The sequence below is a fragment of the Scyliorhinus torazame genome, chromosome 18 (assembly GCF_047496885.1).
Source record: "Scyliorhinus torazame isolate Kashiwa2021f chromosome 18, sScyTor2.1, whole genome shotgun sequence".
Classification (NCBI taxonomy): Eukaryota; Metazoa; Chordata; class Chondrichthyes; order Carcharhiniformes; family Scyliorhinidae; genus Scyliorhinus; species Scyliorhinus torazame.
In genome coordinates, this window is record NC_092724.1 from 63,966,918 (window position 1) to 63,992,326 (window position 25,409).

The following is a 25,409-nucleotide window of genomic DNA, read 5'->3' on the forward strand; positions in this document are numbered from 1 at the left end:
CCATTCGGCCCATCGAGTCTGCACCGGCTCTTGGAAAGAGCACCCTACCCAAGGTCAACACCTCCACCCTATCCCCATAACCCAGTAACCCCACCCAACACTCAGGGCAATTTTGGACACTAAGGGCAATTTATCATGGCCAATCCACCTAACCTGCACATCTTTGGACTGTGGGAGGAAACCGGAGCACCCGGAGGAAACCCACGCACACACGGGGAGGATGTGCAGACTCCGCACAGACAGTGACCCAAGCCGGAATCGAACCTGGGACCCTGGAGCTGTGAAGCAATTGTGCTATCCACAATGCTACCGTGCTGCCCTTACTTCATTCAACCCTATCCTACTTTCATTTCTCCCTCATCAACTTATTTAGCTTCACATTAAATGCATCGCTACTGTTCCCCGATTTGTTTTCCAGATTCAACATTCTCCTGAATTTCCTATTGGATTTATTCATGATTTTCATAATTCTGATCCCTAATTTGTGAACTGTCCACTTTATAAGAAATTTGTACCTCTGTACCCCGAGGTCTTTTTGCTCGGACACAATATTTAATCTCTTATTATCCAAGAATGAAGTGGCCTCTTTCGACAGCCGATCAAACGCCGCCACCTCAAATCTACCTATATTAAAATAAAATTGCGAAAGGCAAGCCCATTCTGATGTGGATTAACACCTGCTTGTATATTTAAGGAGTCTGTCTTGTATGTATTCTCCTCAGTTTACTCACAGCGGCAAATTTTTAAAAATATTTCGCGTTCCCCAGTGAAATGGTCAATGTAATTGTGAAATAGAATTGTCCCGCCAGCAATGCCTCGGGAACTAACTCCTCAGCTTCTGCTATTCTGGGAAATGACTTTGTGCACGGACTGTTCTACAACCAGTCTTCTAATCATTTTCAACACATCCCTTGTCCTCAGGAAGGTTTCAACTTCGTGATACCTTCTCGAAGGACTTTTGGAAATAGAAACAAAGTACCTCCATTACATTATTCCTGTCTTCACTTCCTGTGACTTGTTCGAATAATCAATAAGGCTTGAGAAATATGACCCGTCTTTTGAAATTTAATGATTATGCTTTATTATAATTTAGTTGTCGGTGTTCCATTGAATCCATAGAACCGCTGCAGTGCAGAAGGATGCCATTCGGCCCATCGATCCTACAAAAGAGCACCCACTACCCCGCCCAATCCCTGTGCTCCCGTAACCCCACCTAACCTGCACATTGTTGGACTGTTGTTGCTCCTTGATTTTTCTGAAAGACGACTATTAATCAGATGGCACAACCAGTGCAACAATAATTCCACCCCCCTTCCCCACACCCCCTCTGCCCCATTCCCCCGCAATGTGGTCAGACAGCGGTTTATCAATGGAAACATCTGGATATTTGTTATTCCATTGACAGAACACAAAGAGATGCGGCTGGTGAATGGAAAGCATCGCTGTGAGGGGAGAGTGGAAGTCTTCTACAATGGGACCTGGGGAACAGTGTGCTCGGCCACGCTGGATGACCATGATGCAACAGTGATCTGTAAACAGCTACAGTGCGGCCGCCTCAATCGCACTGAGCGTTTCGGACCGGGCTCCGGACAGATATGGCTCGATGAGATTGAGTGTAATTTAAATGAGCAGACACTTTGGCAGTGTCAGTCAAACCCGTGGGGTCAACACAACTGTGGACACTGGGAAGATGCAGGTGTAGTTTGTTCAGGTAACTGAGGGAATCACTTATTGCGGGGGTGTAATTTGGAAAATTAGGGTCTGATTAAATAAACATGTTTCTCTTCTTAACAGAAGTCAGGGTGACAAAGGAGCAGCCTCACAGTTCAATGGACTGCGTTCCTCAATCAGGTGCTTCCTCATCTTAAACATCCCATCAAATGGATTTGTTCCTGCCTTAAACTATGTCAATAACAATAATTGATCCTCTTTGACAGACTCGGGACAAAGTTTGCGCCTGGTTGGCGGTGACACCAGCTGTTCCGGGAGAGTGGAGATATTATCCAATAACCGCTGGGGGACGGTATGCGATGACTCCTGGGATCTGGTCGATGCCAATGTTGTCTGCAGACAGCGGTGGTGCGGCTCCGCGCTATCCGCCTCCGGAGGGGCCGCTTTTGGCCAGGGTGAAGGGGTTATCTGGCTGGATGAGGTGAAGTGCACCGGGAACGAATCCTTTCTCTCTGATTGTCCTTCCTCATCATCAGCGCGACCTGACTGTGATCACAAGGAAGATGCCGCTGTGATTTGTTCCGGTAAGGGTCGCGCAGGAGGGTCGGAATGATCCTGATCAGTGAAGCTGACTCGGTGATTCCGGCAAAGTAAAATGCCAATTTGTGAAGTGCATGAATGTTTGTACAATATATTCCACACGGCTCGATTTGCCGCCGATGTTTCTCCGTTCACACCTGCAGCAACTCTGAATGAATATCTTGATTAATATCCCTCTTAGTCTCAGTGTTCTTGCTGGTGTAACTGACATTATTGATATTACCCCGGATTTGTGAATTTCTGAGTGACTCGTTTCCGATTGATGGAAACATTTAAATAAAAATATTTCCTGCCTCTATGTTCCATTTTTCTGTCTTTCCATCATTCAGGGCCGGAAATTGAAACCATTCCCATTCCTGTTGCCTTCTGCATAACGGCCGGATTTCTATTAATCTGCGAGCTGATCGCTCTAATGGCGGTAATGCGATTCAAATTAAAAAGAAAAGGTGAGTCTCAAATCTTACCGCTGAACTAACATTGAGTCTCTGACAGAGAAACAGTAACAGCTGGAAAGACTCAACAGGTCTCGCAGCATCATTGGAGAGAGAAACCGAGTCAATGTTTCAGGTCCATTCTGACTTTTTTTCCGAACTGGCTCTCGCACCTAGTTCTAGATGGTGATGAGGCTGCACGTTTGTTGCACTTTTCCAGGCAGGGTCACTTTGCCTTGTTGGAAATAAATGTTACCCCGTGTTTCTCTATTTTGTTTTTGTTCGAGGTTCTTCTTGAATCAGTGAAAGGTGGCATTTGAAATGGAGAGTGTGGTGAATTTATTATGGTAACCATTCACCACTGTACTACATTGTACCACGCTGTTGCCCATGTGGGCTCCACCTATGGACCATTGTATTGTACTACACTGATTGTATCATGTTGGTGCACTTGTGGGCTCTGGCCCCTTGAGGGGAGATATCAGAGCAGCTGCCCTGTAGGCGGCTCTCATTGCAGCGCAGTCACAGGCAGGCACTGTTCTAGTTGATTAAAGCCACAGTTCACGCCTATTGTCTGTCTCATGTGAATTGATGGTGGCACCAGAGAGTTATTTAAAATGTCGACAATCACATTCCCTGTTCACCTGGCACACGAGGCGCCTGGAGAAGTTATTGGTTATCACAATGGGTCAGAAAATGTAATTGAACTATTTGGCCTCTGGATTCACTGATTTATTGATCATTTCCTCTTCCTTTATCCACTGGATATCGTTACCCTCGTTCACTCTTTCGGTCCTAATGAATTAATCTATTTTTGAACACAACTTTTCCATTCATATCCCAACAAGCATGGTTTATGTATTCAATACGTCACTTCTCAGTCTGACCAGATTCAATAAAGACCCTCTCGCCCCGGAGCTTCCAAACTGCTGCTGTCCAGAGAGATCAGTCCCTGAGCCCACTCCTCCTTAACTCAATTCCCCGTCTGTCCGTGTAACCAGAAAATCAATTGGAATTCATTTCTCCTGATATCACATCATTCCATATTTTTCAACATTAATTCAATAGTATCCTGTCAAATGGAGATGAGCATGTGTATATGCACACACGCACACAAACATACACGCACACACACACACATACACAGATCCTCCGAAGGCCGCCTGTGTCAGTTGGTGGATAGTGAGACTCTCTCAGCCCCACTTTGGGTGATGTTTTCTTTCTTAACTGTTTGTTTTTCTCAGATTACCGGGAAGCTATGTCTACGTGCCACTATCAGGAATATTTTATTCAATCCCGGAAAAACTTTGAAAAACTCAATTGAGTTACTTCATAATTTGCAGACTTTCCCTTAGGTAAAATTCTCCATCGTAAATCGAGCTGCAAAATAATATCCATCTTATTGTACGGGAGAGAGATAAAAGATGCCAGATGCATAAAAAGCATCATTCAGAGACAGAAAGCAGAGCTGCTCAAAAACATCTCTCACTTCAATGATTCACAGGCTGACATTGACACTGTATTTGGGCAGGTACAGGATGTGCTCCTTCACGCTGCAGCTCAAATACACACTGCCTCACTGTTAACGCAACAAAATGTTAATCTCTCCGTCCTCGTTTCAACAGCTGCTGTCAGGGGCGGTCGCGGTTCAGCTGCTGGTTTGTACCAAGCAATTTATGAAGAGATTGAGAATATTCCACCTGGCAAATATTCCGCCCAGACACATGGCTCAGGTATATATTTTACGTTTGATGGCGTTATTGATCATTGTGAACTGAATGGACAGGATCAGATCCCCCTCATGGTGATGATTCATGTTGCACTGAATTTGTCTGTCTGTTTGTAGTGAGAGGAACGATGGGTTTGGCAACATTCCCACAGCTCTTTGTTGCCAAAATAATGTTCTTTGTACCGTTTGGTTGTTTCCATTTTCATTTCCCACCGGCTGCACACCGACTCCTTCAGATATCTGAGCCTGTAAATAATAAACACATCGATTGATTGACTGTAAAATAATGTAATTACACTGATGGTGGAGCCTACAGGCTATACAATAGTTGAGGACATATTGAGCAATAAATACATCAATAATTTAGAGTAATGCATTGAAAAAGAATCAGGTGAGAATTTCACAAACCGGGAAATTAATTGGCTAATGAGGAAGGAAAAAAGCGGAATGGAATGAAGATTTACTGTGTTCAGGAATCCTTTCGAACCAGGATGACAGAATCCTAATCGGTGGAGATTCCCTGCTGGATTGAGTAATGGGGAATGGACAAGAACAAAAACACAACATTATCTGGAACATTGTGAGCTTAATATAATAATAGATTTTAAAATAGGAATTAAGAAGACTAGGCACCATGGAAATAGATTGGAGTGAAGAAGACAATTTCTGGGACTGAGTATACAACTTGGAAAACATAACAACATTGGCAAAGAATGATGTATATCAATAATTAGAAGGGTGGAAATGTTTAGCTGAGCTCAGGAAATAATCATTATGGCAAATAAATAAGAGAATAAAACAACAGAATGGAAAAAAAAATCAGGAAAAATTGAAGCAAAGGAAAGCAACCAATGTATTGCGCATTCCAAATAATTCCAATATTCATTCAAGCCTCAACCGAAGTAATAAATCAGTTGAAATTATCTTCAATTCTATCATTTTCTAACTTCCATTCTATTACTTTTTGTTTGGTGACCTGTGGATTTCTGTCAATAACATTTTGTTTCATCCAATGAAACTATCCTGAGGCGATGGCTACATTATCCCAAATTGTATTTCTCCTGCCGATTTGATTGGCGCGTCTGGAAGACCTTCCAAAACTCATGACCTGTGATTGGTCTTCCCCAACTGGATATTCGAATAGTCGATAATCTGTTATTTAATTTTAATCTGCAAATCATGTTTGACAATTTTAGATCTACAGCAATGATAGAATCAGTAAACAGCTCAGTTGACTGGACAGCTATTTTGTAATGCAGAGTAAAGCCAATAACAAAGAACAAAGAACGAACAAAAATTACAGCACAGGAACAGGCCCTTCGGCCTTCCAAGTCTGCGCCGATCCAGATCCTCTATCTAAAACTGTCACCTATTTTCTAAGAATTGGTATCCCTCTGCTCCCTGCCTATTCATGTATCTGTCTAGGTACATCTTAAATGCCGCTATCGTGCCCGCCTCTACCACCTTCGCTGGCAATGCATTCCAGGCACCCACCACCCTCTGCGTAAAGAACTTTCCACGTATATCTCCCTGAAACTTTTCCCCTCTCACCTTGAACTCGTGACCCCTAGTAATTGAGTCCCCCACTCTGGGAAAAAGCTACTTGATATCCACCCTGTCTATACCTCTCGTGATTTTGTAGACCGCAATAAGGTCCCCCCTCAACCTCCATCTTTCTAATGAAAATAATTCTAATCTACTCAACCTCTCTTCATAGCTAGCACCCTCCATACCAGACAACATCCTGGTGAACCTCCTCTGCACCCTCTCCAAAGCATCCACATCATTTTGGTAATGTGGCGACCAGAACTGCACGCAGTATTCCAAATGTGGCCGAACCAAAGTCTTATACAACTGTAACATGACCTGCCAACCTTTGCACTCAATCCCCCTTCCGATGAAGGAAAGCATGCCGTATGCCTTCTTGACCACTCTATCGACCTGCGCAGCCACCTTCAGGGTACAATGGACCTGAACACCCAGATTTCTCTGTACATCAATTTTCCCCAGTGCTTTTTCATTTACTGTATAGTTCACTCCTGAATTGGATCTTCCAAAATGCATCACCTCGCATTTGCCCGGATTGAACTCCATCTGCCATTTTTCCGCCCAACTCTCCAATCTATCTATATTCTGCTGTATTCTCTGGCAGCCCCCTTCACTATCTGCTACTCCACCAATCTTAGTGTCATCTGCAAACTTGCTAATCAGACCAGCTATACCATCCTCCAGATCATTTATGTATATCACAAACAACAGTGGTCCCAGCACGGATCCCTGTGGAACACCACTGGTCACAGTTCTCCATTTTGAGAAACACCCTTCCACTACTACTCTCTGACTCCTGTTGCCCAGCAGTTCTTTATCCATCTAGCTAGTACACCCTGGACCCCATGAGACTTCATTTTCTCCATCAGCTTACCATGGTGAACCTTATCAAACGCCTTACTGAAGTCCATGTATATGACATCTACAGCCCTTCCCTCATCAATCAACTTTGTCACTTCCTCAAAGAATTCTATTAAGTTGGTAAGACATGACCTTCACTGCACAAAACCATGTTGCCTATCACTGATAAACCCATTTTCTTCCAAATGGGAATAGATCCTATCCCTCAGTATCTTCTCCAGCAGCTTCCCTACCACTGACGTCAGGCTCACCGGTCTAATATTACCTGGATTATCCCTGCTACCCTTCTTAAACAAGGGGACAACATTAGCAATTCTACAGTCCTCCGGTACAGTCCTCGGTGAATATCGATGCAAAGTGCTCATTAAGAATCTCACCCATTTTTTCTGACTCCACGCATAACTTTCCTCCTTTGTCCTTGAGTGGGCCAACCTTTTCCCTAGTTACCCTCTTACTCCTTTTCTATGAATAAAAGGCTTTGGGATTTTCCTTAACCCTGTTTGCTAAAAATATTTCATGACCCCTTTTAGCCCTCTTGATTCCTCGTTTCAAATTGGTCCTACATTCCCGATATTCTTCCAAAGCTTTGTCTATCTTCAGTCGCCTAGACCTTATGTATGCTTTCTTTTTCCTCTTAGCTAGTCTCACAATTTCACCTGTCATCCATGGTTCCCTAATCTTGCCATTTCTATCCCTCATTTTGACAGGGACATGTCTGTCCTGCACTCTAATCAACCTCTCTTTAAAAGCCTCCCACATATCAAATGTGGATTTACCTTCAAACAGCTGCTCCCAATCCACATTCCCCAGCTCCTGCCGAATTTTGGTATAGTTGGCCTTCCCCCAATTTAGCACTCTTCCTTTTGGACCACTGTTGTCTTTGTCCATGAGTATTCTAAAACTTACAGAATTGTGATCACTATTCCCAAAGTATTCCCCTACTGAAACTTCAACCACCTGGCTGGGCTCATTCCCCAACACCAGGTCCAGTATGGCCCATTCCTGAGTTGGACTATTTACATACTGCTCTAGAAAACCCTCCTGGATGCTCCTTACAAATTCTGCTCCATCTAGACCTCGAACACTATGTGTATTCCAGTCAATGTTGAGAAAATTAAAATCTCCTATCACCACCATCCTATTGCTCCTACATCTTTCCATAATCTGTTACATATTTGTGCCTCTATCTCATGCTCGCTGTTGGGAGGTCTGTAAGTCAGCCCCAACATTGTTGCTGCACATTTCCTATTTCTGAGCTCTGCCCATATCGCCTCACTGCTCGAGTCCTCCATAGTGCCATCCTTCAGCACAGCTGTGATGTCCTCTCTGACCAGTAATGCAACTCCTCCACCCCTTTTACCTCCCTCTCTATCCCGCCTGAAGCATCGCTATCCTGGGATATTTAGTTGCCAATCATGCCCTTCCCTCAACCAAGTCTCAGTAATAGCAATAACATCATACTCCCAGATACTAATCCAAACCCTAAGTTCATCTGCCTTACCTACTACACTTCTTGCATTAAAACAAATGCACCTCAGACCACCAGTCCCTTTGCGTTGATCATCTGCTCCCTGCCTACTCTTCCCCTTAGTCACGCTGACCTCATGATCTAGTTCCTTACAGGCTTTAGTTACTACCTCCTTACTGTCCACCAACCTCCTCATTTGGTTCCCATCCCCCTGCCACATTAGTTTAAACCCTCCCCAACAGCATTAGCGAAAGCACCCCCAAGGACATTGGTTCCAGTCCGGCCCAGGTGTAGACCGTCCAATTTGTAGTAGTCCCACCTCCCCCAGAACCGGTCCCAATGTCCCAAAAATCTGAACCCGTCCCTCCTGCATCATCTGTCAAGCCATGCATTCATCCTGCCTTGTCTTTCATTTCTACTCTGAATCCCACGTGGCACTGGTAGAAACCCTGAGATTACTACTCTGAGGTCCGACTTTTTAACTTGGCTCCTAACTCCCTAAATTCTGCTTGTAGGACCTCATCCCGTTTTTCACCAAGATCATTGGTGCCTATATGCACCACGACAACTGGCTGTTCACCCTCCCTCTTCAGAATGTTCTGCAGCCTGTCTGAGACATTCCTGACCCACGCACCTGGGAGGCAACATACCATTCGGGAGTCACATTTTCGACCACAGAACCACCTATTTACTCCCCTTAAAATTGAATCCCCTATGACTATAGCCCTTCCACTCTTTTTCCTGCCCTTCTGTACAGCAGAGCCAGCCACGGTGCCATGAACCTGGCTACTGCTGCCTTCCCCTGGTGAGCCATCTCCCCCAACAGTATCCAAAACGGTTCACCTGTTTTGGAGGGAGATGACCGCAGGGGACACCTGCACTGCCTTCCTGCTTTTTCTCTGCCTTTTGGTCACCCTTTCCCTTTGTCCCTCAGCAATCCTAATCTGCGGTGTGACCAGTTCGCTAAACATGCTATCCACGACCTCCTCAGCATCGCGGATGCTCCAAAGTGAGTCCATCCGCAGCTCCAGAGCCGTCATGCAGTCTAACAAGAGCTGCAGCTGGACACACTTCCCGCACTTGAAGGAGTCAGGGACATCAGCCACGACCCTGAGCTTCCACATTGAGCAAGAGGAACATAACACGGGTCTGAGATCTCCTGCCATTTTTAATCATAAGCTTAACTTAGTCCAACTATAATATCAAATAATAGATAAATGAAAAAGGAAAAAAAAAAGAAAAATTGTGACCAATCACACGATAAAAAGAAATAGAAATAGAAAAATCTTACCTTATCAACACACCACAGTATTTTTTTTTTGCTTAGAGGAGCAGGGCGGGCGGGAGACACTACACGTGTAGTGCCTCGGGTTCAGCCGCTGCCCAAATATATCAGTTCACTCACATTCCCAGAGCACAATTCGACCGCTCCCACTAACGTGGGTTCAATTCCTGGCTGAGGTTGTTCATGAAGGCCTGTCTTCTCAATCTTGCCCCTCGTCTGAGGTATGGTTAAATCACAACCAGTCAGCTCAAATTGGAAAGCAGCCGATGGTCATCTGGGAAAAAGCTTCTGACTATCCACTCGGTCCAATGTCTATAACATCGCCACGCAACTTCCGTCATTTCAGGGAAAACATTGGAGGCAAGTACGATACCACACGTGGCTAGCACAGTGGCTTCACAGCGCCAGGGTCCCAGGTTCGATTCTCCGCTGAGTGACTTTCTGTGCGGAGACTGCATGTTCTCCCCTTTGTCTGCGTGGGTTTCCTCCGGGTGCTCCGGTTTCCTCCCACAGTCCAAAGACGTGCAGGTTAGGTGGATTGGCCATGATAAATTGCCCTTAGTGTCCAAAAAGGTTAGGAGGGGTTATTGAGTTATGGGGATAGTGTGGAAGTGAGGGCTTAAGTGGGTTGGTGCAGACTCGATGGGCCGAATGGCCTCCTTCTGCACTCTGTGGTCTATGTATCTAAGTGTTATGGGGAATAAGGCGGGAAGATGGAGTTGAGGATAATGACATCAGACAATTCATGTCCTCAATAAATATGCGAGCAGACTCCATGGATCGAATAGGTTACATTTGCTCCCAGGTCTTATGGTTTTATGGTTACACAATAGTATTAGCTCAGTGTCAATTTCCAGGACATTGTCACAGACACAATATAACTATTATGTTCTCTGCGTCCACATTCCAAACATTCTCTCCAAAAACGTTTTCATTTCACAGTTTCTGCTTCCATCGACTCGCTGAATCAGATTGAATATTACACCAGTCACAGTTTGGGTGACATGGATCCTGGATCAGATGATCCTGATGGAAACTCCTGCAGTGTTCAGGGTGGGTACATTTTTATCTGTTCCTCTCTCGGTTTTGTACATCAACAAGTAAAAATATCACAGAGTAGAATTACGCTGTAACTGAGAGAGAGTAGAATTACGCTGTAACTGAGAGGGAGTATTGGTGAGTGATTTTAGTGTTCAAAAAGAATCAGGGATACTTCGAAGCAGACACAAACATCACACCGACTGCACAGCGAAAGCAAGGCAGCACAGTAGCTAGCACTGTTGCTTCACAGCACCAAGGTCCCAGCGTCGATTCCCGGATTGGGTTACTGTCTGTGCGGCGTCTGCACATTCTGCCTGGGTTAGGTGAATTGGACATTCTGAATTCTCCCTCGGTGTACCCCAACAGGCACTGGAATGTGGCGACTAGGGGCTTTTCATAATAACTTCATTGCAGTGTTAATGTAAGCCTACTTGTGACAATAGTAACGATTATTTTTTTTAACCAGTTGTGTAAAACAATGAAATGCCTGTGGGCTGTGTGGCAGGGATAATGGAAATGTGGGTGCAGTTTGGGAGGAAGATTCACTGAGATGCTTGTGACTATAAAACTGAGGGTGACCTACCAGGGACACGGAACGGTCCAATCAGTAACCGCCCTCTCATCTCACTATACCTAAACATCAAAATACATCTGTGTTCCAACCGACAAAATCCGGGAACATTGATTAATTGATGCACGATCAATTACAATTAAAGACGAGGTAGTAACATAACTGAAGGCTTTAATAGACTAAAACTGTTCCCCAGCAGCTTCGGTACAGAATGAGGGCTGCTGGGACGGCACCGGTTCTTATAACCTGCCTGTCAGGGCGGAGCTACATACCAAACAGCCAATGGTAAACTCCTAGGTTTAACCAATGGTCTTCAGCCTCTCGGGTACTGCAATACCTGATAATACCACATTCACCCCCTGTTAAAAAAGAGTCCGACGGGAGTGGTGGCCAGTGGTTACAATTGCATCTAACATGGTATGATCAGATGTGGAGGTGATACCTCCTTACAGGGTTGTTGAGAATATGTACAAGCGCGGAAGGTATATACATTCAGTGTTCAGTTATAGTCACAGTTACACTGAAGCAATCAGTCGGCCGGGTGGCCTGGTCATCCTCCTGGATCGTCTGAGCTTCGGTGGTGATTCTGGTGGGGATCCGGGCATCTGCGACTCCAGGAGCGTGGCTTCGGCCTCCATGGCAGCTTCGTCACCCATAGACGGCGCTGGTGGGGCAAACGGTTGACACGAGTTTGCCTTTAGGGGGCGTCCGTGGGTGGGAGGGCCTAGGCAGGAGCGGCGGGAGGACTGACCCTCCTGTGAGGTGCAGTGGAGGGGTGGGGGGGGGGGGGTAATAGTTCGGGTGCGCGTGGGGTTCCGGCGGGCGCCAGGTCCCGGAGGGAGACTGTATCTTGCCGGCCATCAGGGAACGCCAGTTGGGCGTACTGGGGGTTAGCGTGCAGCAGGTGGACCCTCTCGACCAATGGGTCCGACTTGTGCGCCCGCACATGCTTCCGGAGCAGGATGGGTCCTGGTGTTGCTAGCCAGGTTGGGAGTGAGGTCCCGGAGGAGGACTTCCTGGGGAAGGCAAGGAGACGTTCATGAGGTGTCTGGTTGGTAGTTGTACAGAGCAATGACCGGATGGCATGGAGGGCCTCCGGGAGGACTTCTTGCCAGCGGGAGACTGGGAGATTCCTAAATCGTAGGGCCAGTAGAACGGTCTTCCAGGCCGTTCCGTTCTCCCTCTCTACCTGCCCATTTCCCCGGGGGTTGTAACTGGTCGTCCTGCTTGAGGCAATGCCCCTGTTGAGCAGGAATTGACACAGTTCTTCGCTCATAAAGGAGGACCCCCTATCACTGTGTATGTACGCGGGGAAACCGAACAGTGTAAAGATACCCTGGAGGGCCTTGATGACGGTGGTTGCGGTCATGTCTGGGCAGGGGATGGCGAATGGGAACCGGGAGTACTTGTCAATCACGTTCTGGAAGTACGTGTTGCGGTCGGTGGAGGGGAGGGGGCCTTTGAAGTCCATGCTGAGGCGTTCAAAGCGACGGGAAGCCTTTATCAGGTGTGCCCTCTCTGGCCGGTAGAAGTACGGTTTGCACTCCGCGCAGATTTGACAGTCCCTGGTGGCTGTCCTGACCTCCTCGATGGAGTAAGGCATGTTGCCGGTCTTAATGAAGTGGAAAAAACGAGTGACCCCCGGGTGGCAGAGGTTCGTGGAGGGCTCGGAGGCGGTCCACTTGTGCAATGGCACATGTGCCGCGGGACAGGGCATCAGGAGGCTCGTTTAGCTTCCCGGGACGATACAAGATCTCGTAGTTATAGGTGGAGAGTTCTATCCTCCACCACAAGATCTTGTCGTTTTTTTATCTTGCCCCGCTGTGCATTATCGAACATGAACGCCACCGACCATTGGTCAGTGAGGAGAGTGAATCTCCTGCCGGCCAGGTAATGCCTCCAATGTCGCACAGCTTCTTCTATGGCTTGTGCCTCTTTTTCGACTGAGGAATGCCGAATCTCGGAAGCATGGAGGGTATGGGTGAAGGCCACGGGTCTGCCCGTTTGGTTGAGGGTGGCGGTCAGAGCTACGTCGGACGCATCGCTCTCGACCTGGAAGGGGAGGGACTCGTCAATGGCGCACATCATGGCCTTTGCAATGTCTGCTTTGATGCGGCTGAAGGCCTGGCGGGCCTCCGTCGACAGGGTGAAGGTTGTAGACTGGATTAGGGGTCGGGCTTTGTCTGCGTAGTTAGGGACCCACTGGGCGTAATAACTGAAAAACCCGAGGCAGCGCTTCAGGGCCTTGGGGCAGTGAGGGAGGGGGAACTCCATAAGGGGACGCATGCGTTCAGGGTCGGGGCCTATAACTCTATTTCGCACTACGTAGCCTAGAATGGCTAGACGGTCGGTGTTAAATACGCATTTATCCTTATTATACGTTAGGTTAAGGATTTTCGCGGTCTGGAGAAATTTTCGGAGGTTGGTGTTGTGGTCCTGCTGGTCATGGCCGCAGATGGTGACGTTACCAAGACACGGGAACGTTGCGCGTAAGCCGTACCGGTCAACCATTCGGTCCATCTCGCATTGGAAGACCGAGACCCCGTTAGTGACACCAAAGGGAACCCTTAAAAAATGATAGAGCCGCCCATCTGCTTCGAAGGCAGTGTATTTGTGGTCACTAGTACGGAGGGGTAGCTGATGGTAGGCGGACTTGAGATCCACCGTGGAGAAGACCTTATATTGCACGATCCGGTTTACCAGGTCGGATATGCGGGGGAGAGGATACGCATCCAGCTGCATAAACCTGTTGATGGTCTGACTGAAGTCAATGACCATCCTATGTTTCTCCCCGGTCTTTACCACCACTACCTGAGCTCTCCAGGAACTGTTGCTAGCTTCAATGACCCCTTCCCTCAGTAGCCTTTGGACCTCTGACCTGATGAAGGTCCAGTCCTGGGCAGTGTACCGTCTGCTCCTGGTGGCGACGGGTTTGCAATCCGGGGTGAGGTTCGCAAACAGGGAAGGCGGGTCGACATTAAGGGTCGCGAGGCCACAGACAGTAAGGGGAGGTATAGGGCCACCGAATTTGAAGGTCAGGCTTTGCAAGTTACATTGGAAGTCCAACCCCAGGAGTGTAGCCGTGCAGAGGTACGGCAGGACATAAAGGCGGAACTTGTTGAATTTCCTGCCTTGGACAGTGAGGTTTGCTAGGCCGAACCCCTTTATCTCCACCGAGTGTGACCCGTAGGCCAGGGAGATTCTTTGGTTTCCAGGGTGGGTAACAAATGAACAGTGCCTTACCGTGTCGGGGTGTATAAAGCTTTCCGTGTTCCCAGAGTCAATCAGGCAGGACGTCTCGTGGCCGTTGATGAAGACCATCATCGTTGCTGTTGCAAGTGTGGTCCAGAGTCACCGAGGCCAGATGAAGTAGTTGCGGGTTTTGATCGGGCAGCGTGTAGTCGGCCGTGCTGGGGGCCTGGGGCCCCATCCAAGATGGTGTCTCCCATGGTTCGCACATGGTGGTCGGGGATGGACAAAATGGCGGCGGGGATGGACAAAATGGCGGCACCCATCCGTCCAGCATCGTGTCCGAGGGGCAAGATGGCCGCAGCCGTGGGTCGCATGTGGCCCTAGGATAGGGGGGTGGCGGTGAGTGCTGGACACCTGGGGCCCGAAGGAAAGGTTGCCGCGGCGGTCCGGAGTCGCTGGAGACCGCGACCACGGCTCGTGCCTGGCACACCCCCACAAAATGGCCCTTCTTGCTGCACCCTTTGCAGGTGGAGGTGCGGGCCGACAGCGTGGCAGGGGTGCTTCGCCTGCCCGCAGAAGAAACAGCAGGGCCCGACGGAGTTAGTGGGCCGTCTTACAGCGCAGGACTGCGGGGACACGGGGAAAGTCTGTGGGGCTGCCGCCGCGTGGTCGGGCGCATAGGATTGTGCGTTTCTGGAGGCAACGTCCATGGACCCTGCCAGGGTGCGTGCCTCTCTAAGTCCCAGGGTGTCTTTTTCTAAGAGTCTTTGGCGGATCTCTGAGGAGCTCATACCTGCTACGAAGGCATCCCGGGTTAGGAGTTCCATGTGCTCGCTCCCCGAAACTTGCAGGCAGCCACAGTTTCTGCCCAGCATCAGTAGCTCACTGTAGAACTCCTCCAACGATTCCCTGGGGCTTTGCCGTCTAGTTGCAAGCAGGTGACGTGCGTAGACCTGATTTACAGGGTGGATATAATGTACTTTTAACAGTTCGATCGCAGCATCGAAGTCCTCCACCTCCTCGATGAGGGTGTAGATCCCAGGGCTTACCCTTGAGTGCAGGAGATGCAGTTTCTGTTCTCCTGAGGGTGCGCCTCTGGCCGTCTCGAGGTAGCCTTTAAAGCATGCCAGCCAGTGCTTAAATATCGCCGCCGAGTTCTCCGCGTGGGGGCTGAGTTATAGACACTCCGGCTTGATTCGGAGATCCATCCTTTCAGTTTAAGTGTAGTCGATTAAATTGATGCACGATCAATTACAATTAAAGATGAGGTAGTTACCTAACTGAAGGCTTTAATAGACTAGAACAGTTCCCCAGCAGCTTCGGTACAGAATGAGGGCTGCTGGGATGGCACCGGTTCTTATACCCCGCCTGTCAGGGCGGAGCTACAGACCAAACAGCCAATGGTAAACTCCTAGGTTAAACCAATGGTCTTCAGCCTCTCGGGTACTGCAATACCTAATAATACCACATTAATTACATCATTTCTAAGCGCTCAGTGTTTGAATTTGCTTTTTGTGAAAATTACGATTTGCTCCCAGGTCCAGTCCCGGGAGATTATGATGATGTTGAGACTGAAGCCATTGAGACTCAGGGCGGTCACTTGCTGCTGGGCAGTGGTTCTGATGATCCCTTCACAGGGACAAGTTCCGGTGATCTGTCCAGTCTGGGTGAGTTAAATTACTGACACTCCCGCAGTACCCAGCCCTCTGTGTACTGGAGCAGTTTTGAATTCTATGTCGGTTGCTGGTTAATGGCGGATTTACTGAAAATCGAACGGCACGATCAAATATACCTGAGTTTTCCCGGCACAAAATCACACTGCGCAGGATCCGCACTGCAGGAGTTTCGTTCCAGGAGTTTGGAGAAAGAAGTTTGATTTGAAACACACTCATGTCAATTGCACCTTGACTCTTGTCACTTATTTAAACAAAAGGCATCAGCAACTGGAACGATTATCGACATTTTAGGGAGCAAATAAAATCGGTGAACTGAGTGATTACAGAGGATTTGCCAATCTGCTGTTTCACAGGATCACACACCTCCCAGAGCGAGAATAACCGAGCTGATGTCTGAGGACCAGAAGTTTGAGCTCTTGTGGTTTTATTGTTGCTGGGAAGACGATGAACAGTTCAGTGGATCATTGGGGACTTTCCTGTAACATTACCTGTCTCCCAGCCTGGCTGAGCTCATCCGCTGCTGGAACTCAACTGTTCCTCTGAAAGTTGTAAATGTGATTTTCCCAACGTGCTTCCGGCTGGTCAATCATATTCTCACCTTCAGGAATTGAAGTCAAACAAAACTCTGCTTCCAAGTCCCATTCACCCAGCAGCCCTGACCTACATTGCATCCCAGTTAAACACTGTCCCGATTGAAAATCCTCATAGTTTTCAGATCCCTCTCCAACTCTGTAATCTTTCCCAGTCCCACATTCTCTCTCATTCTGCCCTATTCAACATCCTGAGTTTTATTGCTCCATGATTGATGGCTGTGACTTCAGCTGTCTAGGTCCTAACTCTGGAATTCCTTCCCTAATTCCTTTCCACCTTTATCACATAGTTTCAAACTTGTCTTTTTGACCAAGCTGCCGGTGAGCTGCCCGAATATCACCTCATATGGCTCCATGTCAAAGTTTGCTGCAAAGCCCTCTCGTGAAAACTTGGAACATTTTTATTACTTGCAAAGTTCTAAGGAAATGCAAATTTTGTTATTATTTCATTCCCAACATTAAACTATAATCTGTTACCCTCGGCAGAATACAACTCCCAGACTCGCGCTGATCCCAGTTTACCTTTACCTTCCGAGCCGGGGAACAATGAGGAAGTTCACCGAGACACATTCACAGCCTCTGAGCTTCTGCTACCGATGGGCAGTGATTATGGCTCAAACTCTGACAACATTCACGGCAACCCGGTAAGAGCAATGTTTTATTCACCTTTGCAATGTTTGTGATGCCGGGATTAGAGTGAGCAGTACACGTGTTTTACAGTTTGTGAAGTTTAACATCAGAAAACATGTGCTTTTTACTCTTGAGTTAAATGGTTATTTGAGATGGGAACATTATGGGTAATGGAGATAGGATTCCCTTTGATTTGTCTGTGTGACTATTAGAATTGTTTTAACCAAAAGGAAACACAACAAAGACTTGTATTTTGCGGCAATTTACGACTCTTACGCCTGAAGACACCTTGTAAACATTAACTTACTGTTTGTAATGAGGTCCCTGTTCCCTTTAAGCACACGGGCCATTCGATATTTTCAGAGCAAATCGCCAAGCAGGGACGTGCTAATTGAATAGATTTTTCGCTTAACATAGGATTCCTACAGTGCAGAAGGAGGCCATTCGGTCCATCGAGTCTGTAACGACCTTCGGAAAAAGCACCCTACCTGGACCACTCGCCCAGCCTATTCCAGTCACCCCACCTGATCTGCACATTTTTGGACTGTGGGAGGAAATCGGAACCCTGGAGGAAACTCACACAGACACAGGGAGTACGAACTCCAAAGAGTCAGCCACGGCCGCAATTGTCCCGAGTCCCTGGCGCTGTGAGGCAGTCGCGCTAACCATTGTGCCACGTGCCGTTTACAGGATGCTTGAGTGAAGGGTGTTTGAGTACAATCGCTCTATCATCTAAAACACCGGGGAGGTCTCTCTGAGACCTTATTTGTTTTTCTAAATAGTCCCATGGGGAAATTTACAGCCTAGCAGTGAGAGTTTGACTCATTCGGCACTTTTGGCAATGTAGCACTTCATCAGTACTACACTGGAGTGCCAGTCTTGATCATTTTACTCAGTTCTCGGGCTGGGAGTTGAACCTCGATAATGAGAGGGGATTGTGCTACAATCTGAGCCACAGCGAACATTTCCCTCACACTCACAATTCATATATTTTCTTTTCAGGTAAAATTCAGCCCCGAAACCACAATGTGATACCCTGAGGAGTGCCACAGATCTGCAGGAAATATTCTGAGAAAATATCCATTAAAATCTCCTGTGTGGACAAGCTGAATATGTGTTTCTCGATATAAACTTCAATTTATTTTAATTAATCGCCATGTTTATTTGTGTTGAAATAACTAGACAGTCATTTACTCCACCATTTATGTGAAAATATTTCATTGATCTATTGAATAAAACATTGAAAATAGTATTTTTTTTAATAAACATTTTATTGAGGTATTTTTGGTATAGGAGCAACAGTAAAATACACAATATACATGAAACCATGAACATAGTGCAAAAGCCATTTACCTCTCGTCCAGGTCCCTCTCTTATTGACCCCCTATTCTAATCTAAACTACCCCCCCCCCCTCGTCTGCTGACGATTAATTTCCCGCAAAGAAGTCGAAGAACGGTTGCCGGGTGAACCCTAACAATGACCCTCTCAAGGCGAACTTGATTTTCTCCAAACAGAGAAAGCTAGCCATGTCAGTTAGCGAGGTCTCCAACTTCGGTGGGTTTTGAGACCCTCCAAGCTAATAGTATCTGTCTCCGGGCTACCAGGGAAGCAAAGGGCAGAATCTCTGCCTCTTTCTCCTCCTGGATTCCCGGGTCTTCTGACACCCCGAAAATTGCCACCTCTGGACGCAGCGCCACCCTTGTTTTTAACACCGTGGACATGACGTCCGCAACCCCAGCCAAAATCCCCGAAGCTTTGGACATGTCCAAAACATGTGAACATGGTTCGCTGGTCCTCCCACACATTTTGCGCACCTGTCCTCCACCCCAAGGAATCTGCTCATCCGGGCCACTTTCATGTGAGCCCGGTGGATAACCTTAAATTGTATCAGGCTGAGCCTGGCACATGGTGGGGATGCGTTGACTCTACTCAACGCGTCTGCCCATAGACCATCCTCGATCTCACCTCGAGCTCCTCCTCCCACTTATGCTTCAGCTCCTCGGTATGCGTCTCCTCCGACCTCATAAGATCCTTATAAATGTCCGAGATGCTCCCTTCTCCTATCCACCCTCTGGAAACTACCCTGTCCTGAATCCCCCTTAGCGGTAGGAGCGGGAAGGACTTCCTGTTTACGAAGGAAGTCCCGCGCCTGCAGATACCTGAATTTGTATCCCCTCGCCAACCAAACCTTTCCTCCAATGCCCTCATACTCGGAAAGCTCGCCTCTATGAACATATCCCCCATCCTCTCAATCCCTGCTCTCCGCCATAACCGGAACCCCCCCTCCGCCCCGCCCCCGGTCCATACTCCCCAGGGCAAACCAGTGATTATCACAGATTGGGGCCCAGACCGATGCTCCCACTGTTCCCACATGCCGCCTCCACTGGCCCCAGGCTCTTAGGGCCGCCACCACCACTGGACTGGTGGAGTACCGTGCCGGCGGGAACGGCAGATACGGCAGTTACCAATGCCCCCAAATTGGTGCCCTTACATGCCGACCCCTGCCCCACCACCCACTTCCTGATCATGGCTATATTAGCCACCCAGTAATAGTTGCTAAAATCTGGCAGCGCCAGCCCGCCCTCTCCCCGACTCCGCTCAAGCATTACCTTCCTTACTCGCAAGGTGTTGCCCACCAAAGCGAAGCCCGTGATCACTCTCTTGACCTGCTTAAAAAAGGACTGCAGAATAAAGATGGGGAGACACTGAAATACAAATAGGAATCTCGGGAAGACCGTTATCTTCACCGTTTGCATGCACCGTTTTTACTCTTGAGTTAAATGGTTATTTGAGATGGGAACATTATGGGTAATGGAAATAGGATTCCCTTTGATTTGTCTGTGTGACTATTAGAATTGTTTTAACCAAAAGGAAACACAACAAAGACTTGTATTTTGCTGCAATTTACGACTCTTACGCCTGAAGACACCTTGTAAACATTAACTTACTGTTTGTAATGAGGTCCCTGTTCCCTTTAAGGACACGGGCCATTCGATATTTTCAGAGCAAATCGCCAAGCAGGGAGGTGCTAATTGAATAGATTTTTCGCTTAACATAGGATTCCTACAGTGCAGAAGGAGGCCATTCGGTCCATCGAGTCTGTAACGACCTTCGGAAAAAGCACCCTACCTGGACCACTCGCCCAGCCTATTCCAGTCACCCCACCTGATCTGCACATTTTTGGACTGTGGGAGGAAATCGGAACCCTGGAGGAAACTCACACAGACACAGGGAGTACGAACTCCAAAGAGTCAGCCACGGCCGCAATTGTCCCGAGTCCCTGGCGCTGTGAGGCAGTCGCGCTAACCATTGTGCCACGTGCCGTTTACAGGATGCTTGAGTGAAGGGTGTTTGAGTACAATCGCTCTATCATCTAAAACACCGGGGAGGTCTCTCTGAGACCTTATTTGTTTTTCTAAATAGTCCCATGGGGAAATTTACAGCCTAGCAGTGAGAGTTTGGCTCATTCGGCACTTTTGGCAATGTAGCACTTCATCAGTACTACACTGGAGTGCCAGTCTTGATCATTTTACTCAGTTCTCGGGCTGGGAGTTGAACCTCGATAATGAGAGGGGATTGTGCTACAATCTGAGCCACAGCGAACATTTCCCTCACACTCACAATTCATATATTTTCTTTTCAGGTAAAATTCAGCCCCGAAACCACACTGAGCCCCGAGACACTGAAATACAAATAGGAATCTCGGGAAGACCGTCATCTTCACCGTTTTCACCCTCCCAGCCAGAGACAACAGAAGCGCGTCCCATCTCCGAAAATCATCCTTCATTTTGTCTGCCAGCCGGGCCAGATTTAATTTATGCAGCTGGTCCCATTCCCGCGCCACTTGAATGCCTAGGTACCAAAAGCTTCCCTCTGCTAACCTAAACGGCAGCTCTCCCAGTTGCCTCACCCATCCCCTCGCCTGGACCACAAACATCTCACTCTTTCCCATATTAAGCTTTTACCCTGAAAACCGGCCAAATTCCCTGAGAACCCTCATGATTTCTTCCATCCCCTCTATTGGGTCCGAAACATACAGAAGCAGGTCATCCGCTTAGAGCTTAACCCTGTGCTCCATGCTTGTCTGTTTGCTTTTGGACAAGGCTGCCTGGAGTTCAGGAGAAGTCCTTGTTTGGGTGGGGGAGGGAAGGTCAAAAGGGAGCCTTCCGTCTTGAGCTGAAGAGTGGGGGGGGGGATAGAGGAGGTCATTGGGAGGTGTCTTTGGGCAGGGGCTGCCATGCTAGCAGCTAATGCTGGTGAACGGAACTGAGGTGATGAAGGAGAAGGCCGAGAGGGGTGGCCGTGGGCGGGGTGGGGGGGAGGTTGTTAGACCATAAGACATAGGAGCGGAAGTAAGGCTATTCGGCCCATCGAGTCCACTCCACCATTCAATCATAGCTGATTTCAACTCCATTTACCTGCTCTCTCTCCATAGCCCTTAATTCCTCGAGAAATCATTAATTTATCAACTTCTGTCTTAAAGACACTCAACGTCCCAGCCTCCACCACCCTCTGTGGCAACGAATTCCACAGACCCACCTCTCTCTGGCTGAAGAAATTTCTCCTCATCTCTGTTCTAAAGTGACTCCCTTTTATTCTAAGGCTGTGCTCCCGGGTCCTAGTCTCCCCTGCTAATGGAAACAACTTCCCTATGTCCACCCTATCTAAGCCATTCATTATCTTGTAAGTTTCTATTAGATCTCCCCTCAACCTCCTAAACTCCAATGAATATAATCACAGGATCCTCAGACGTTCATCGTATGTTAGGCCTACCATTCCTGGGATCATCCGTGTGAATCTCCGCTGGACCTGCTCCAGTGCCAGTATGTCTTTCCTGAGGTGTGGGGCCCAAAATTGCTCACAGTATTCTAAATGGGGCCTAACTAATGTTTTATAAAGCTTCAGAAGTACATCCCTGCTTTTATATTCCAAGCCTCTTGAGATAAATGACAACATTGCATTTGCTTTCTTAATTACGGACTCAACCTGCAAGTTTACCTTTAGAGAATCCTGGACTAGGACTCCCAAGTCCCTTTGCACTTCAGCATTATGAATTTTGTCACCGTTTAGAAAATAGTCCATGCCTCTATTCTTTTAACCAAAGTGCAAGACCTCGCACTTGCCCACGTTGAATTTCATCAGCTATTTCTTGGACCACTCTCCTAAACTGTCTAAATCTGTTTGCAGCCTCCCCACCTCATCCATACTACCTGCCCCTCCACCTATCTTTGTATCATCGGCAAACTTAGCCAGAATGTCCCCAGTCCCGTCATCTAGATCGTTAATATATAAAGAGAACAGCTGTGGCCCCAACACTGAACCCTGCGGGACACCACTCGTCACCGGTTGCCATTCCAAAAAACAACCTTTTATCTCAACTCTCTGCCTTCTGCCTGACAGCCAATCGTCAATCCATGTTAGTACCTTGCCTCGAATACCATGGGCCCTTATTTTACTCAGCAGTCTCCCGTGAGGCACCTTATCAAGGTTGTTGCGACTTGGCAGGGGGTGAGAGATGACACAGTCAGCGCTGGAGAAAGGGGCCATCTGGGATGTGCTAGGTATAGGGTGGAATTAAAGGAGCGGCAGTTAAGTGGGGAAGATGACGGATGGTAGAGGGGTTTGGAGGCATAAGCCTCCAGTACGGCTGGTAACATGGAATGTCCGGAGACTGAATGGGCCGGTTTAAAGGTCGCGGGTGTTTGTGCACCTCAGGAGTTTGAAAGCGGGGGTGGTCTTTCTGCAGGAGACGCACCTCCATGTGAAGTTCCAGGTTAGGTTAAGGAAGCAGTGGGTTGGGCAGGTTTATCACTCAGGGTTTGGTTCAAAATCAAGGGGAGTGGTGATTTTAATGAGCAAAAACATGGGATTTGCGAATGTGAAGGAGGTGAGGGATCCGGGTGGGAGATATGTGATTGTGAGTGGGGTATTGGAAGCGGCACTGGTGGTGTTGGTAAATATGTATGCTCCAAATTGAGATGATGTGGGTTTTATGAGGGGGTTGCTGGCAGCGATCCTGGATTTGGCCCTGCACCAGTTGGTCATGGGAAGAGATTTTCACTGTGTCCGAGAGTTGAGGGTGGATAGGTCGAGCTTCAGGTCGATGGATAGGGTATGAATGGCAAGGAGTATGTGGAGTTGAATCAGAATGTGGAGGTGTCCATGGCCATTTTTTGGGAAGCACTGAAGGCAGTGGTCCGGGTGGAAATTATTTTGTTTAAGGATCATGCGGATAGGGAAAGGAGGGAGGAACATGACCATCTCGTGAGAGAGATAGTGGAGGTGGACAGGGAATATTCGAGGGTGCCCACCGTGGAGAGATTGGCGAGAAGGACAAAGTTGCAGGGGCAGTTTGACAGGCTGACAATGGGGAGGGCGGTAGGGCAACTGTGTAGGGCAAGAGGGGGCATTATGAATATGGGGAGAAAGCGAGCAGTTACAGATGCAGGCTGCGTCCATGGAAATATTGAAGATACGGACTAGGGCTGAGGATGTGGTGTCAGACCCAGGGAAGATAAACAAGGCACTTAGTGAGTACTACCAGGGACTTTACGGGGCAGACCCAGGAGGAGAGGAGGGGGACATGGGGTGGTTTCTGGATGAGCTGGAATTTCCCCAGGTGGAGGAAGCAAAGAGTCAGGCGTTGGAGGAGCCCCTGGGGCTGAGGGAGGTGCTGGATAGTATCAGGGGTATGAAGTCGGGGAAGGCCCCTGGGCCGGATGCGTACCTGGCAGAATGTTATAAGAAATTTGCGGCGGACCTGGCACCACATCTGTTGGGGGCGTTTAATGAAGCACTGGAGAAGGGGGAGTTGCCGGAGACGATGAAGCAAGCAGTATTCACACTAATCCCAAAAAAGGAGAAGGACCCGCTGGAATGTGGGTCATATAGGCCCACATCACTATTGAACACGGACGTGAAAGTATTGGCTAAGTTGTTGGTGGGGAGGATGGAAGATTATTTCCCGGGGGTGGTTGCAGAAGATCAAACAGGTTTCATGAAGGGCAGGCAGCTCGTGAGTAATATAAGACGGCTGTTGAATGTAGTGATGAATCCGTCGGGGGCTCTGGTGGTGGTGTCCATGGATGCGGAGAAGACATTTGATCGGGTGGAGTGGCGATACTTGTTCAAGGTTTTGGGAAGGTTTGGGCTGAGATTTGTGGCATGGATGCGGTTGCTGTATGTGGCACCAAGGGCGAGTGTGGGGATGAATGATATGAGCTCATGAAGCTTTGACTTAAAGAGGGGTACGAGGCAGGAGTGCCCGCTGTCGCCTCTGCTGTTTGCGCTGGACATAGAGGCATTCAGGAAGCGAGGGAATGGATAGGACTCCATAATTGGAACTTAACAAAGCTGGTGGAGGAGGCCAGGGAGGATCTTGAGGTGGGATGCACTGCAATTAGTGTTGGCGCGGAGGGTCCAAGTGGTGGAAACAAATATTCTGCCGAGGTACTTGTTTATCTTTCAGGCTCTGCCGTTGTTTATACCAAAGTCCTTTTTTCAGAAAGTGGACATAATCATTTCGAACTTTGTATGGGCGGGGAAGGTGCAGAGGGTGGGGAGGACTCTGCTCCAGAGGCAGAGGCAGCAGGGGGGGGTTGGCGTTGCCGAAGTTGCTTCATTATTATTAGGCGGCAAATGTGGACAAGGTGCGGTGATCATGGCAAGGAGAGGGGGTAGAGTGGGTTAGGATGGAGGAGGAATCTTGTAAGGGGCCTAGTTTGAGGGCTATGGTGACAGCAGCATTGCCAATGACTCCGAATAAGTATTCAGGGAGCCCGGTGGTGCAGTCCACGGTGAAGATATAGAAACAGTTGAGGAGGCATTTTAGGGTGGAAGGAATGTTGGTGCTAACGCCGCTGTGCGAGAATCATGGGTTTGAGCCGGGGGTGGGGGAGGGATGGATAGTGTATACAGGAGGTGGAGGGAAGTGGGGCTGTTCAAGGTGAGGGAACTGTATTTGGAGGAAGGGTTCGCCAGTCTGGAGGAGCTGAGGGAGAAGGTAGAGCGGTTGAGGGGGAGTGAGTTCAGAAATCTGCAGGTGAGGGACTTTGCGCAGAAGGTCTGGAAGGGGTTCCCGAGGTTGGTGGGATACACCCTGCTGGAGCTTCTGCT

At 48.2% G+C, this 25,409-nt stretch overlaps 1 protein-coding gene across 1 annotated transcript in view; it reads left to right on the forward strand.

Moving 5' to 3' along the window:
* Positions 1-18,488, forward strand: part of LOC140395260 (scavenger receptor cysteine-rich domain-containing protein DMBT1-like) — a 34,495-nt gene extending 16,007 nt beyond the window's left edge. Inside the window, exons 6-14 of the mRNA XM_072482828.1 lie at positions 1,406-1,711; positions 1,795-1,851; positions 1,938-2,255; positions 2,601-2,717; positions 4,328-4,435; positions 10,536-10,646; positions 15,936-16,064; positions 17,150-17,307; positions 18,296-18,488. Of these exons, the coding sequence (XP_072338929.1) occupies positions 1,406-1,711; positions 1,795-1,851; positions 1,938-2,255; positions 2,601-2,717; positions 4,328-4,435; positions 10,536-10,646; positions 15,936-16,064; positions 17,150-17,307; positions 18,296-18,325 (1,334 nt within the window). The 3' untranslated portion in view covers positions 18,326-18,488. The remainder of the gene's footprint in view (positions 1-1,405; positions 1,712-1,794; positions 1,852-1,937; positions 2,256-2,600; positions 2,718-4,327; positions 4,436-10,535; positions 10,647-15,935; positions 16,065-17,149; positions 17,308-18,295) is intronic.
* Positions 18,489-25,409: the final 6,921 nt, after the last annotated feature.